Genomic DNA, 17,109 nt, shown 5'->3' on the forward strand with positions numbered 1-17,109 from the left:
TGGGGCGAGCAAAGCAGGTGGTTTGGGTGCCGACAGAACATGAAGGAGTGCAGGCAGCAGCAGGAGAGAAGCTGGTAAGGAGTCAGTCGAGTGCAGAGAGTGTTGGAGATTTCAGAGGTTTGTGGTTGTGGAGCATGATAGGAGTGCAGTGTGAAGGGAAATAAAGGACAGAGGAATGTTGGCAGGAGATGGAAGTGCCTGAGGAGGTGTGGTTCCGCTTTGGAACCCCGCCCCTCCCATCTGTGGTCAACCTTCCCCTTCTCAGTCTCTTATTTCTGGCCAGACGCGAGATCTTCATGATTTATGCAGCGTGCAAGCGTTTTTCCCCTCCTTGTGTTCCTGTCTTCCTGTGTACCGATCTCTGCTTCGTCTCCTTGGCTCCGAGTCATGCCTGGCGCGCTTACTGCCATCTACGATCAGCCGACCTGGATTACCGACAGCGTCTGCTGTTTCAGCCCTCTGACAGCCGACGCCGGACCCCCGGTTACATAGGATGGATGGATGGATTCGAGCTTGTATTTGAAATAAAAATATCGCAGCGGTTCTCAGGCAACAGCTGGACATATTTATTTTTCAGCTTGTTTTTGGTAAAAGCAAGAAATATAAGCTTTGTGCGTCTGTACTCTGGTCTTACTCCCTGCACACATTGATGGCACGGAAAGACAGTCACTGCAGTCACCTATTCTCACAGACTGACTTTCTCCTTTAAGTGCTGATACTGCAGAAGAAGATGGATCATTTGCTTGCTTGCTTAATAACCACAAGCACCCATATTGCAGAATGAATGAGACTGAAGTGGATGGAAGGCCACGTCATTCTGTCTGCAGTGAAAGAAATAATAGCAGGAGTTGGAATTGATTATGATTATGGAGAAAATGGCTGGCTGTGGTGAGAAAGCTGTGGAAATTTGTGCCAATTCACATCGGTGAGGGCATAAAGGGTAATTTCTTTCAGTATGGGACGAATTCACATATTTGTGTGAGGAAGGTAACAAAAGTTCACTAAAGTACACTATATTAAATTTGAATATCTTTAATTAAAATGTTATGTACAGTATAACACTGCACCATTTAACACGTTGCATGTCTGGCAGTGAAGGTCACATTCAGTTTGCTGAATGTATTCTCTGTCTTAAATGGTCGGCCTATTTTTCCTTCTGCTGGATGATGTACCCAGTTATCTTATAAACAAAGAGTATAATGAACAAGTTGATGTTCTGTGTGTCTGATACCTGTACCTGTTTGGCAAAGCAGTATATAGTTACTGTCTACATTTTTGGCTGTGCATGTGTGATTTTGATGGGAATATTATATTTTTATATCTGTGTATAGATTTTTTCAGCAATAACTGAGTTTATCCTTCTGTACAGTATTTAAGGTTTTGGTAATTCATGATTTATTTGTATTTGTGCAGTGTGCAGTTACCAGGTTATAAATAAATAAAAATAAATGTGACATCAGAAGAGATGTACAATGACAGTAAAATGTGTGAAAGTAATGGAATGTGAAAAATGTGTGTGAGTCTCCACATGTATAAAGCGGCTGTATACCATAAGGAAAAGGAGCAATGGATGAAATACATAAAGTGCTTACTGTCCAAAACGACAATGAGTCATGTTCGGCGTAACATAAATATTCAGTGAGTTAACCCTTCGAACTCGACAAACGCAAGATGCGTTTTTCGCACCTATTAATCTGAAGCTCTTAACTTTGGATATGCATAATGCACAGACAAGAATCATATGTCTTTGGAATCAAGAGAACTATCAGCTAACTTCACCAAGTCACCATATGGATGCAAAATCAAAGATTTCTGCCTGGCACTAAGCATGTATTCCTCTGTCACGTCACCGGTGGGAAGTAGGACCCAAATGCAAACTGTAGGGCAGAATCCCCTTCGTGGGGAGTTTTATTGACAGGCAGGTTTGGGCACAGAGACGCAAACAGACAAGGACACAACTGGAGAAGATAGGACTGGGCACTTTACCAGACTAAGGAATGGGAAAACACAAGGAAGCTGATAGTGACTGACAGAAGGGGAGGAAGGTTGACTAAATGGGCAAGACATGACAGTAAACGCCCCCCTCCCAATCCTGTGCCCTCCGGGTACAAGGGCATCATTGAGGGGACACACAGACCAGGGCAAAACCAAGGACAACAGGGGAGACTAACCCCCAGGACACAACTCATGACAGGCCAGGTAATCCAACAGGGATGCTGACTATGGACCAAAAGACAGACAGTGGGTGTCAGTGGGTAAGTGGGAACAAAGGACACAGTAGAAGGAGACAAAAGGGAGGGATTGGGCATCAAAAGGACCAAAGATGGCACAGGGACAGACAAGGCAGGACACAACCAGACAAGACAGGCAAGCAATGGAACCAGTGCAACAATAATATGGCCAGGAGAGGGGAACCTAAAGCGGGAAGCAAGAGTGACTGCAGTGGGGGCTGGAACAGTGAAATTGGGCTAAGAGGTGAAACCAGGGAGAGCTATTCACTCTTACCTCACATCCATTCTCCTCACCTCCATTTACCATATGCATTACATTCATACCAGCCTCCGCCCCCTCCATCTCACCATTGGACGCCCCTTTCTGATACCTCCACATTTTCCCAAGTAGCCCTTCCCAATCCCTCCTTATCCCCCCCAACCTGGACAGTGGGGGTGTCGCTCGTGAGCACTCCTCCACACCGTCTCGTCACACAGGTTCCAGGCATCCCAGTACTGGGTGTTGATCCAGGCAACCGCTGTCTGAATTTGCTTTCTGAGGAGTAAATGATAGATAGTTAACCAGATATTTACAGTGATAATTAAATGAATAAAGACCAGACAGATCTTCAACCATACAGAAAATACAGTTGCTATAATTATTATAATCATGGGCGTAAACTTTACTTCTGTCATTATTATTGTAGCATGGAGACTGTGTCATTATGCTTATTTTCAAAGTTTTTCTCAGGTTCAGTGACAAAGCAGATTTTTCTTCAAAACTATTTATTGCATTTTTTGTTATGTTGTTTACGGTCAAGCCATCAACATACAATAAAATTTAAACATGACTATTATTGTGAAAAAGATATAAAAAAAAGTAATGTTTTGTATCAAAATCAACAATTAAATAATCAATTTACAGTAACTGTTCTATGCAAAAAAAAAAAACCATCTGCAATTTAAAGCAAACTTACATTAATGAATAGACACTAAACAAAAGTACCAAATGTGTTTTTCCTGGTATCACTGGGCCCCACAAACTCTTGGCATATGTTGTTTATGTTAAAGTTGTCCAGCTCGTCTTTCTGCATATTGCAGACTAACAGACTGTGAAGTCTGTCTTGGCCCATAGTAGCCCTTAGCCACGTCTTTAGTCTGCGCAATGCACTGAAGCTCCTCTCAGCTTCACATGAGGACACTGGAACCACCAACAAAATTCTGACAAGGACCTCAATCTGGTCAAACAAGCCTGAAGGGCCAGTGCTTTGGACAGGATCTTAGTCCGTATTCAATAAGCCTTTAGGTGAAAGGAGGTGTAAGAATGAGGATCTTTCCCCTTTTTTAGCATGAGAAATATTAGCTTGGGCAAGAGGTTCAGGTTGTTGAACATGTCCAATAGGAGAGAGGACAACTGGGGCCATAACTTTTTATAGAACTCTGAAGGAAAGCCATCGGGTCTGGGACATTAACCACTTTGCGAAGCAGCCGCCATGGTGGTCAGTTCAGTTACAGTGAGAGTGATAGTGACATCTAAATCATTCACAGCCACACATTCCTATGAAGGAATGGCTAAATCCCTAAAGAAACTATTGAACTCTAGACAACAAGTGAGAGGAGAAAAGCTTGAATGCATTATTCATTTCTAGAGGATCTGCTCGTAATAATGAGACCTTGTTTGCATCAGTAGTTCAGCAGTATGTTGAGACACTAGAAATTCAAACTCTGCTTGTATCGTTAGATGCTCCTTATAAACATCATCAGATGGGGAGAAACATATCAATTGTCAAGATCTGCTTCACGCTGTGTTAAATATGCCATCTTCTCCTTCCACAGCTCTCTATCATTGCTTACATATCAGATAAAATGCCCACTGGTATGAGTCTGCAAGGTTTCCAGCGATATGGAAACAAATACATCTGGAGATATATTTAAAGAAAGAAAATTGGCAATTTGTTGTGAAATAAAATCAACAAGGAAAGCAACTGAGTGTTGAACCGTCAAGGACACCATGTTCTAACAAAATTTTCGAGGAGACTGGAGCATGATCTGAGAAAGCTATTTTATCATAGCTACTCAGATATTGAGCAAGAAGTCTTATCAACTAAGAAATAGTCAATTTGGGTAAACGTGTGATGAATCTGAGAGAAAAAAACTATACTCTTTTCGAGTGGGATTAAAAAATTGTGAAAACACCTGACACATTAAATTTGTTGGTAAAAGAATTGATCATTTCGACAGATTTTGAAGGCAGAGCTATCTTGGGGGATGGATGATCCAATTTCGGATTAAAGCGACAATTTAAATCACTCCCCAAGATAAGGTGATATTTAGAGGTATCAGGTACCAGTGAGAACAGACGCTTAAAGAAAATATCATCACAATTAGGAGCACATGCGTTAACCAATAGTACAGGCGTAATGAACAATAAACTAGTAATTATGACAGATCTCCCATTTGGATCGGGAATCCACATCAGATATGCAAAGAACAAAGGGAATAGATGTATGCAACAATATTGCTACATCCCTTGCTCTACAGCAGAAAGATTGTAGAATGATAGATGTAATCTGCCCATCCACACCTGTCGTCTGATGGTTTAAAATGAGTTTCTTGAAAGAGCATCATACGAGACCTTCAGCGATAAAGGTATTGCAGTATTTCACTGTGTTTGATAGGATTATTAAGGCTGTTATAGTTAAAACTAAGCAATTTACAATAGTATCCCCCCACACCTCCCTGGTGAGTCCCAGGTTAATCATTACTAAGGCGTACTCCTAACTGAAGTCTGCTATGAAAATTCGGGTTGAAGGCTGTGGCGCAATATGTTAGACTGACTGAAATAAAGCAGAGAAAACGTAATATAAAGAAGTAAGGAAAATAGAGGTTAAAATGCACGGTAATTTCTTGTCATATCGCCGCAAATGCACATAAAGTATGTATGAATTCACACTGTTACAACAACCGATTGCTGCACATATCGCTTTTGAAGGTGAATGCGTACTTACCAGTTGCTGAATGCTGAATGCTTACCAGTTATATCCATCCCTGCGTATATAGCTAACAGAATGTCAAACACCATTGCTGTGCTCTAGAACTTGCAAAGTAACTTGCTTGCCTGCTAGTGGCACTCCAGTACATTTCTAAAAGCATGCTCAGGCAGTGCCATCTTGTGGTTTGTCATATGTGGAAGCCTCAACAAGCCAAAAATCAGCTACTTTTTTTTCCAAAGTACAAAATTAATTTGTATCAGCTAAATGTATGAGTGTTTATAGCCACCGAGCTTACCTTATTGGAAGACAAAGCAGGACATTCACGTATCATGTAATTAATTTAAGAAAGCGGTATTTTGCCTCTACGCGTGTATTTAAGCTGCAGTGTGGTGGAAGATTATTACCTTTGAATAACATTCCTTTAAATGTTATGCCTCGGCTCCATTTGCTTGAACAAAATAACGCTTCCTATTGTACTGAACATTCGCTATACAATTTGTTTTTATGAAACTTTCTTTAACATTTAAAAGAAAAGTAGAACTTTCTACATCTGAACTACATAGCACGTCTTCGACATTCCCCGGAAAAATGGACTCTACGCACGAGTTATGACGTAATACGCACGTAGCGTAACACAGCTCATTAGCCAGTTTCAACGTATGTACTATTACACTAATGTTAAGCGGACAGTGGGAGTAGTTTCCATAGAAACAACGTAAATATTCTTTACCGTTTGCAGCACAGCAAACTCTACGAATGAAAATGGCACTGAGGTGAGCAGTTTGCTAGCTCTCCAAAATTTCGTTTTATTCTTCAAATTATATTATGCAACTTTGATTATTTTCTCTTTTATACTATACTAATGTAGTACATGTCGATAAAATTATTGCATGTTTTTAATGTCATTAAAACTTGTGGTCTTTATTTTTATTGGAGGTGTTCTTATATCGAAGTGATGATGATAGACAGCTATTTGGTTAGTAAAATCTTCCCAAACTTCAAAAAATGTCACTGATCCCTAAAACGGCGGTGTAATTTGCCGGGGTGTCCACGATAAAATATGCGGAATGGTGGGAGATTGGCTATGCGAACGGAAATCCGGCACTAAACAATACAGACAGTTTTCTTTTTAATACGGCGCGAACCCGTAATAAACAGGACGGTAGGCACCGCCCGCCCCCCCTGAGCACTGAGCGCGGACGGTACCGGTACACTGACCGGGGGCTGGGAACCCTTACGGTAATGGATGGTAAAATGTTTACTTAAAATGTTTAAGTAATTTGGGACATTGCTTTCGTAATAAGGTAAATGCTTCAAGCTGACTATTACATTTAAAAAAAACAATGTTGCACAGAACTAAAAAAATACTCTTAGTTTTATCAGTGTTAACACAGTTCTCAGTAGCATTCATCTGGGTTTTCACTTGTGGAGGGCTGTTGTTTCCTATTCCATGTTAGTTATAATCGCTAGCAGTTTTTTTTCTATAAACCCCACAATTTCCATTTCCATTTTCCAAACCGCTTATCTTACTGGGTCTCGGGGTGTCCGGAGCCTATCCCGAAAGCAATAAACCCCACAATTATTCATTATAATCCATCCATCCATCCATCCATTTTCCAAACCGCTTATCCCACGGAAGCAATAAACCCCACAATTATTCATTATAATCATGGGCGTAAATCGCGGGGGGGGGGGGGGGGGGGGGGACGGAGGGAACATGCCCCCCCCCCAATAAATTATTTAAAAAAACGCACTCTCTATTGTGAAAAATATATGTATGTATACCTAAAATAATTGTGTAGGTAGAAAATAAAACAAACGCAAACAATGCCTTTAGAAACAGTTGCGTTCCCCCCCCCTTCCTCACAGTGGTTTGGCCCGCTGCCTGCTTTCCCAGTTCATCTCACCTACTCTACACACACACGAGTCAGGTGTGTGGCTGCGGCTCTATTAATGTTGAACTCCAATAAGTAGAGTATTTTATTTAATTTAAATAAAGCGATTATCTTTAATGTAGTTAATGCAGACTCATTCATAAATTAGTTTCGGCAAAAATGCTGATTACCGATGTAATTTTCCATGAATCAGATATATTAGCGATTAAAATATTACTTATTTAGTTAACGTTCGCTTGTTTACAATAACTTGTTCCATAGTGCACTGCAACTAACGCGCCAGAGCCGTTTCCAATGCATTGTTTTATTTGTGACGACTTGGCATAATATTAACTTAACATTAACGGCCACAGTTAACATATTATTTAGCTGTGCATTTACTAAATGAGCACTGTGCTACGTCCGAACTGACCCCACTGTATTTTTTTGTATAATCAGTTTCTATTCTGTTCTTAAGTGTCTTAATTAATTTTAAATACAAATTTAAACCTTTTTTAATTCCTTGTTTTTATTGTTGTGATTATTTTATGATAGTTTTACTTTCTTTATGTAAAGCACTTTTAATTACCATTGTGTATAAAATGGCTACAGCATAAATAAACTCGCCTTGCCTTACAGTGTCATAAACTAGATAAAATGACAGAGAAAAGGAAAATGGACATAGGAACATTTTTCAGTGCACCTAAACGCCAAGTAACTACGAAAAGTTCACATATTATGGCAATTTGGCTTTAAGAATGGGTGCTTATCATACCTGTCAAGTTTTGGATTTGAAAATAAGGGAAATTTTCCGGCGCCCGCCGCGAGCAGTCCCACCACCCCAACCAAGCTGCAGTATCCCTTACATTTTAAGACAGGCGACAAGAAAGCTAATCACCACTTGTCAACCACTTATAAACTACAACTGGCTTTATGCACAGCTGCACTACTTCCTGAACTTCAAAGGCAGCTCCTTTGTTTCCTGTCTGCCATTATTGGACAAACTAATTAATCCAGGTGATCAGTTTGTCCAATAATGGCAGACAGGAAACAAAGCAGCCTTCGTTTTTCCCGTTGAGTATTTTCGTGCAATAGCAGAGTCCGGGAACATGTCAGCTACACACTTGTTGAAGTCATCATGGAAGGAGAAAGGAATGTTGTTTTTGGCACACAGTATTGCCATTTTTACCTCTGCACTTGTGACCTGGTCTGCCTCAGTGGCATTTCTCGTCACGAATGCTGACATCGCCTGGGCATGTTTTTGTGCCTTTAGCCCGCGCTTGTGCTTGGCGGATTTGTCATGCTGGCAACATCATTCCTTCCCCCGTGTGCGATGCTAAAGTCGCAGTTACAAATTTCACAAAACGCGTGACTGCCCCCCACCCTGCTCTTCTTCAGAAAAATTAATTCGTTGTCCCATTGATCGCGGTATTTACACGAGGGTTTTGGTTTTTTGGCAGGAGTGCCTTCCTTCTCTGTCCTGGCGTCCATCATCTGTCTGTTTTCTTCTTTTTTTCCCGTGTTTTTTTCCCGCGTAATAGGCTACTGCAGGTGGTAGTTATCGCGAGGCTAGTGACAGAGCTCAGATTTTGGGGGGGACGTTTTTTTTTTTTTAATAACGCAGGTTAAAATACGGGACATTTACGGGAAAATACTAATACGGGAGGACGGCGGGAAAGAAGGGTAAATTACGGGACTTTCCCGGCCAAAACGGGATACTTGACAGGTATGATTCTATGGCAAATGCCAATCGAGCTCCATGGTGCTGGGCAGTGAGCACAGGGCCCATTAGAGGATGTTGGACCCTCAAGCCAACCTCATGAAGTCCAAACAATCAGAAACATTCACACCAGTGGCTTGATGAAGGTCATTTTGTAGGGCTCCAGCAGTGTTCATCCTGTTCCTCCTTGCACAAAGGAGCAGATCCCGGTCCTGCTGATGGGTTAAGGACCTTCTATGATCCTGTCCACCTCTCCTAGAGTAACTGCCTGTCTCCTGGGATCTCCTCCATACCCTTGAGACTGTGCTGGGAGACACAGCAAACTTTCTGGCAATGGCACGTATTGATGTGCCATCCTGGAGGAGTTGGACTACCTGTGCAACCTTTGTAGGGTCCAGGTATCGCCTCATGCTACCAGTAGTGACACTGACCGTCGCCAAATGCAAAACTAGTGAAAAAACCGTCAGAAAAGATGAGGAGGAAAAAATGCCAGTGGCCTCCACCTGTTAAACCATTCCTGTTTTGGGGGTCATCTCATTGTTACCCCTCTAGTTCACCTGTTCATAATTTCATTAACACCAAAGCAGCTGAAACTGATTAATCACCCCCTCCGCTACTTAACTGACCAGATCAATATCCCAGAAGTTTAAAAGACTTGATGCTATACTCTAATTAAAAAGTGTTCCTTAAATTTTTTTGAGCAGTGTATAATCGTAGCATCACTTCCCTTGTCTTAAACTCCACACACCTAGACTTGTAACCCAACATCCTATTGGCCTTTTTTATTGCTTCCCCACACTGGCGAAAGTGGGGCATAGAAGCATCAAGATACACATCGAGATCTTTCTCATAATCAGCTACCTTTATTTCAGTGGAACCCATAAAATACAAGTACTTTATATTTCTGCTCTCTGCATGATTATCTTACATGTATCTACTGTATGTTAAATTTCATCTGACAGGTATCAGCGCAGTCGCTAATTAAATCCAGATCCCGTTGTAGCCTCTCCGCTGCTAGATCAATATCTGCTACGCCACCCACCCTGGTGTCGTCTGCAAATGTAGCCAGTTTACTGTATGTATTGCTGTCAATATCATTAATGTAAATTAGGAACAGTACTGGTCCTAAAATTGAACCCTACAGTACCCCACTATGAACACAGACCCACTGTCATGCCTGGCTCATACGATCGTTGTGTGCCACGGCCCCTGATTATCCACGTGTTCTTCCCCTATCATGCCTAGCTGTACCTTGTCGTTTTGCCATGTCTTTTGTCTATATCAGTCCACATCTTGCCCTGTCCGATGTCCGTCATTGATGTTAGTGCTGTTGTCATGTCCCGTTCTGCCCATAGCCGTCTTCCCCCTAATAAAACCCCAGTTTTCCCCGTATTCTACCTCCCTGCTTCGTCCTTCCCTGCCTCCTTCCTGCCAGCCTGCCCGTCCGCACCCGCAAACTCTGATACCCACAATATAATAATATTGTGTACAGTACATACTGTAATCAATGCAGAGGTAACATCCCTTCTCCAAATTCAAGTTGCTGGCTATGTTTACTGTAGGTCCCAGGGGAAGGGGTTGCACTAAACCAGTATTTCAATTGATTACGAAAAACCTTAGTGCTTAATTAGCAATCACCGATGGTTGCAGCGGAATTTCTGAAGAGAACCGTCAAACGAGAACAACGTTTATCCAAAATGGGAAATTTATGACGCTTTCACAAACTAGATAATATGAAAAAAAAAAAACTTTATTTTAAGTATGCAATGTCAGGAGAAGATTCAACTCCGACCTCCAGCAGAGCTTCTCCCATGTCCTGGAGGACGCAGGGGACATTGAGTCCGAATGGGCCTTGTTCCATGCCTCCGTTGTGGAGGCGGCTGACTGGAGCTGTGGTCGTAAGTTGGTCGGTGCCTGTTGTGGCGGCATTCCCCGAACCCGCTGGTGGACAGCGGTGATGAAATGATGGAATGCGGCTTCGGCGGTCGTCGAGGCAAAAACTCAGGTGTGGGAGGAGTTTAGCGAGGCCATGGAAAATGACTTCGGGGTGGGGGGTGTAAATGAGGTTACGTACTGGGCATGCTGTTGTGGGCAGATGGGTTTCCTCCTTGGTGGCCATCAGGGACTAACGAGGTGAAGCGTATTTTATGATGCGGGGGTGCGCAGGCACTACGCAGCAGCTGAAGTGTTTTCTGGCTCTGCTCATGTCCTGCGCACGAAACCAGCTGCCTGTCCCCGCATCATAACACTCCACCTTGTTTGTTACCCTAAACCCATCGTGGCCGCCCATCACAAACAGGAGGTCGTCCACCACTGCGATGCCAAATTCACTGCGTGGTGTAGACATGGGGGCCACAGCATGCCAGCGGTTTGTGGTAGGGTCATAGACCTCCATGGTCTGCAGGTGATCAGACCTGTTGATACCGCCCACCTGAGAGATGCCAAAGATTCATTATCACTTGCTTGCCAAAAGGATGGGCAAACATCAACTTTCCCAAAGTCATGAACTCTTAAGCAATTTTCACCCTATGAAAGCAGGCTCCTTAGAACCTCCCATTGTCTATAAATGACACAAGCTTATATACACATGTCAACCTATATGCAATGAAAACATGGATTTGGGCAACAGAAAACTTGTATGATTCGGTGAAAACTGTGAGCCATCAAAAATGACTCCTTATGCTAATATATTTTGCTTTTTTATTGTTATTACTTAAAACGAACACTTGAAGCTAATCAGACACTGAAAAAAACAACAATCTGACCAATTATATCTAGAACTAGAGAAAATAATTAATAAAAAATTTAAACTTTACAGCCCGAGCTAGTAGCAGAGACCCCCAGCAGATCCATTTATAACCCAGAAATGAATGCAGGGAGGCTAAAGAGGGTAGCATATATGTTTTTATGTGTATTAAGATAAGCCTTTGCAGCAGGTATTTCTGGCATTTAACTGTTATGTTTGGTTTAAATGCATCACAATGAAAGACACAGCAGCAAAGACAAAAAAACCATGAGTCTTACAGGTAAAATGTGAGATTTGACACAGAAAGGAATCACTCACCGCATAGATCTTCCCTTTATACGCCGTGACTCCAAGGCTGTGACGGGGAGTGCTCATTGGAGTGATCAAGCTCCATTCGTTAGTGAGTGGGTCAAAGCACTCCACTGTAGAAAGGCTCTCTGTTCCACTGTGGCCCCCACAGATGTATATCTATGAAAAACAATTTAACTGTGAACACCGTTATACTGTATATGACTGGGGTTTGGAGGTTACAGATGAAGTTCATTGTGACTCAAAAATAAAAGTATGTGCTATGCATAGTGTATGACAGGGTTCCCCAGTTCCGGTCCTGGCGGAACACAGTTTGCAGATTTCCCTTCTCAAACACACCATAATCAGCTAATTTTCAGGTTTAGTATGGCTGTTTGAAAAGGGAAATCTGCAAAGAGTTTTCAATTCTGCTCCCCCAGGAACAGAATAAAGGAAACCTGACATGGGAACACCATTTCATCTATCTCACAAGTCTTGGATATGACACCACAGCACTACCCAATATGCCCCTAATGGAGACCAATAATGCATTTATCCAAATGAACTAAATGAATTATCCAAAAAAACTCAGTAATCTGAAGAGAAAGAGAACTCATGACTGTGTAAAATACTCAATTTCAAGGGGAAGATGAGGGTAAACACAGTCAGACGCCCTCCCATTACCCTACCTTGCCATTCAGGGTGGTGGCACTGGCATCGCTTCTCCTCTCATTCATGGGCTCGATCTGGGTCCATTCGTTGGTTACTGGGTTGTACCGCTCAACTTTATTGAGGGGCCTGAAAACAATATGGCCACCCATGGCGTAGATGAACCCATCGAGCACAACCACACTAACATTACAGCGATGCCAGTGCATGGGGGCCATCTGCTGCCATTCTCGTGTTATCGGGTCATATCTGCGCACGGAATTAATGAAGTGTTGGCCATCAAACCCCCCAATGCAGTACACAAATCCATTATGGTACACCATGCCATGACCAGCTAAGTTGCTCTGCTCCTCCTGCGTGATATCCACCCAGCGGTCGGCCCGTGTGTCATACGCATCAATGCAGTTAGTAGTGCCCATGTTCCATCCACCGACAGCCAGCAAAACGTCAGAGGGCAAGCGTGGGCGGATCAGCGGGTTCTCAAAGTCAGAGAGTGGACTTTCATCATCAAGATCATAGATGACCTTCATGACATCACTGATAATTCGCCTGCACGCCGCATTGGCCTTCACTAGATCGTTTTTTTTGACGATCTTCATGAAATATTCTGGATCCATACGAGCCATGCGAACCTACACAGGAAACAAGAATGAGAGAATTCCCATGAGTTCCTTAGTGCTTTCTGTGAATCTCTGGAGATGAGCAATTCCTAACATTAAGGATACAGCAGTAAGTGCAAATTTTAATTTCTTTAGCTGAAGCCATTTACATAGAAAGTCTCAGATGTGTCAGCTAACACTTATTTCATGTAAGACATTTGAGTGTGTTGTTTTCCATTATTTGTTACACTCTCCTCCCAGGTGTAATACCTGGAAGCCTTGGTTGTAGACTCATGGGACATGAAAATGGAGGTTCAGTCTCTAGCTACAGTAATAAGGACTTCACTCAATGAGCATTCTATTGTTATATACACAAGTCAATGAGAACATAGTATAACTATACTCACCTTGGGCAACAGAACTGAAATGTGGGCCTCTCGGGTGGCAGGCTCGTGCTCGATCCACCGGAGGATGGCGTGAAACACCACATCCTCTTCTCTGACATTCAGTTCATCCCGCTCCATGATGTCACAAAGTTCTTCGAGCGTGAGTTCTAGGAACTCGTTTGAGTTGATGGCAACCTCCTTGAAGTTCTTCAGGAGGAATTTCAATGCAGACTGGTGCAGCTCCTTGAGGCAGTAGACATCTCCGATTTTGACAAGCCCAACACAGTTGTCAAGGCAGAGATGCTCATGCAGGAAGTCACAGCAGCGCTGCACGATGCCCAGGACACTGAGATAATCAGCAGCTGCCAGGAGGTTCTCCACATTGTCAGATGTGATGACCACAGAGTACGTGTAGGCGTACTCGATGACCTGCCTCAATGTTTCAGGGGAAATGCCTGGGAGTTGGTACTCCCGCTTTCCTGAATCACTCCAGCCGGTGGTGAACAGAGCCCTGAAAACAATCCAGAAGTGACTCATCTAATAAATATGGGTTTTGCAGGCAAAGTTAAATAAGGGGTTTTCTAAATCTTCTGAACCAGGGACCCCCAAATGGAAATAAACCAGAGATAAGGACGCCCCGCTACAGATGATCACATAGGCATCTAAGAACTAGGGACCAGGGGCTTTAACTCTTATTTTTCCAACATTAGCTCCCCCTATAATATTTTTCACTTGGGCTGGTGGGCAAGTGCCCCGGAATACTTTGTTTTTGCCTGATGGACATGGTCCCCTTTTTATATATTTATACCATTATTATTATTATTATTATTATATGTTAAACGTTAAGGTGGTACTGTATACTTAAAAATATTTCTGATCAGCACTGACCTACATTAACATAATTTAATATAATATATATTAATATAAACTTTCTGTCATCCTAGAGCCTTATTGCCAAGGAGAAGTCATTGCTAACGAGAGAAAAAAACGGACTCCTTGCTGTTTTGGCATCGTCATATATGAGCCACAGCAACTTACTGGAAGTAGGAGCTACAGCCACACAGAATCACTCTATGGGCGTTGAACTGAACACCGTCTGCGATGAGGACCACGTCACAAAGCTGTCCTGCGAGCCGAAGCTTGTTGAACACTTCGAAAGCCGGGGACATCAGTACTCGCTCCATGTCGTGTGCCATCATTATTCAAAAATGTGGATGTCTCGTCTCTTTCTCCTTTTTATACCACTCGAAATGACGTGTTCTAATACGCAAAAACCGCACTTTTGCGTCACAGTGTTCTAAGATACCGTAACGTTTATTTTTAAATCTATATTTGAGATTCGAAATTGATTGGGGGGAAAATATTTTCTATGCGCAATCAGCTGTACAAGAAGAACAAGTTAAATGTTTTTAACATAACTTTTGGAAAATGTATACCGTGCTTATCTTAGCATTTACGTTTTGTATTATGTGTGAATTGTCAAATCACGAATTCCCGAAATAAATAAAATAGTTCCTTAATTAATAAAAAAATGTTTTCATATTTTTTCTCCTCGGCTACGTTTCTAAAAATGAAAAACAAAAAAGGTCCTTTACATGACTGTCAGGAACGAGGCTAAAGTTCGTATCTTATTCCCTAGTTTCCACCTTAAACATAAGCCACTGAGCAACAAATGTCCACAGGACATTATTTTATGGGCTAAATCTGGTCGGCCCGTTGTGGCCTTTATTTAGAACAAAAATGGTCCTTGAAAATTGGGCTGCGTAGTCCGTCTGTTTTGGTCCACATTTAGCACAAGGCGGACGTATTTTTCGGACCGCAAATATCCCCAATACAGTCATGAAAACATATTGCAGCAAGTGTGGAATTATCACAATGATTATTGTGCTGTGTACAGTACACTTCACCCAAATCCTGAACACTATTGCATATAATCGATTATATATTATAGAGCAGTTATGTTACAATCAAGGTACAGTGTGCAATATCACTCCATGAGCTATTGACCATTTTCCTGTTTTATGATCTTTTCTTGAGAAATCGTTTTTTTTTTTTTTTTTGTTGTAATTCCTCACTTCTGCCGACTAACTTTAGTTTAATATATTTCCGTGCAGGTTTTTAAGTTTGTTTTCCTGCAGCTTCGCGGCACCCATCGTTCTTGCGCACCCCCACACAGATGGACGAGTTAAGTTAGAAGTGGATGGGAGTAGCGGCAGGACAGATATTCCGAGGGCACCCATTGAACGATGTAAGTAATTATTATTTCTCGTTAGAATTCTCACTTAACACTGAATGTTGTGTTTGGCTGAAGTTTAAACAGTCGAGCTGAATTGTGGCAAGATAAGCTGAAGCTGTTCGCGTCCGTCGCTAATGCTCGCGCCATGACTAGCCAGCACATAGTGAAATGGCGAATGGATTTGGCGACATTTTCCGTTTGAATTGAGCACAGAGACGTAGGTGGTGTTTTATTTGTGGCCCTGCTTTTACAGTGGACGTGTAGCAAAGTGAAGTTGGGATCAGCTTGCGTCTTTTGCAACTAACATCACACTCGATATAGCCTAGCGCAGTGTATGGTGGAATCGTCATTTTGGGTGTACACAACGCAAGAGCGCAGGAGTGTTTTATATATTTATATATATATAAACAATTCTACTCTGGCTGAGTTTTTTTATTATTATTATTTTTCATGCTATACTATATACAAACGTTGTACAAGTACATCTTAGGATATAGTTCACTGTGACAATATAAATGGTAGGAGAGAACTGAAACAGCAACGACTGTGTTTATGTAATTATTTAGGTCTGTGTATAATATCTTACTGTATCTAAAATCCCAAAGTAAATTAATTATTTTTACCCACCCACACACACACAAGACATATTAAGGATTGTACATTAACATATTTTATCGTAAAAAAAACTGTTGTCCGAACCATACTGAATTTAACTGGATATAGATATATACACACACAAACAAACATAATAACTAACATATAAATTGGAAGAAATATAACTTTACATATAAAACAAGCACACACAGAAGTCAAAATATGACATACATATAAAATGTATGGTCGGTTGATTGCCAGTTTCTCACCGGTACTTGTGACTAGTGACATGGTGTATTGCAACAGCAATAAAGGGTTCTCATCATCATCTCATCATCAAATAGAACTTTAAATATAAAACAAGCACGCACAGAAGTCAAAATAAGACATACATATAAAATTATTATATTAAATAAGTATAAAAGGCAGATACAATTAAAATGAGGCATTCCTAAATGACACAATTAACATGATTGCACTTCGCACAACACACAGTGATATGAAATAATTGTCATCTAAATCAGGACCTTCCTTGCCTTCCTTGATGCAAAGTCATCAATAATGTCATATGAAATCTGGCCAGCAATTGCATGATTAATGCTGATGATGGCAAGGCCAGTGAGGCGTTCCTGAGACATAGTGGACCTCAGATATGTCTTCACAAGTTTCAGCTTTGAAAAGCTCCTCTCTGCTGAAGCCACAGTTACAGGTAGAGTAACTGCAATTCTCAGAGCAATGCACAAATTTGGGTATATTTCTGAGAGTTCGCTGTCATGCACAAAGTTCAGCAGCTC

The 17,109-nt window shown here is 41.7% G+C and overlaps 1 protein-coding gene across 1 annotated transcript; it reads right to left on the bottom strand.

The window, feature by feature from the left end:
- Nucleotides 1–10,563: 10,563 nt before the first annotated feature.
- LOC125722693 (kelch-like protein 10) lies at nt 10,564–14,655 on the bottom strand. The gene is made up of 5 exons (XM_048998896.1): nt 14,524–14,655; nt 13,507–13,996; nt 12,521–13,132; nt 11,862–12,011; nt 10,564–11,228 (listed from the first exon to the last, which is right to left on the bottom strand). The coding sequence occupies exons 1-5, from the start codon at nt 14,652–14,654 to the stop codon at nt 10,923–10,925; spliced, it is 1,689 nt and encodes a 562-aa protein (XP_048854853.1). The 5' UTR covers nt 14,655; the 3' UTR covers nt 10,564–10,922.
- Between the last annotated feature and the right edge of the window lie 2,454 nt (nt 14,656–17,109).

The sequence above is a fragment of the Brienomyrus brachyistius genome, unplaced genomic scaffold, assembly GCF_023856365.1.
Source record: "Brienomyrus brachyistius isolate T26 unplaced genomic scaffold, BBRACH_0.4 scaffold41, whole genome shotgun sequence".
In the NCBI taxonomy this organism is placed as follows: Eukaryota; Metazoa; Chordata; class Actinopteri; order Osteoglossiformes; family Mormyridae; genus Brienomyrus; species Brienomyrus brachyistius.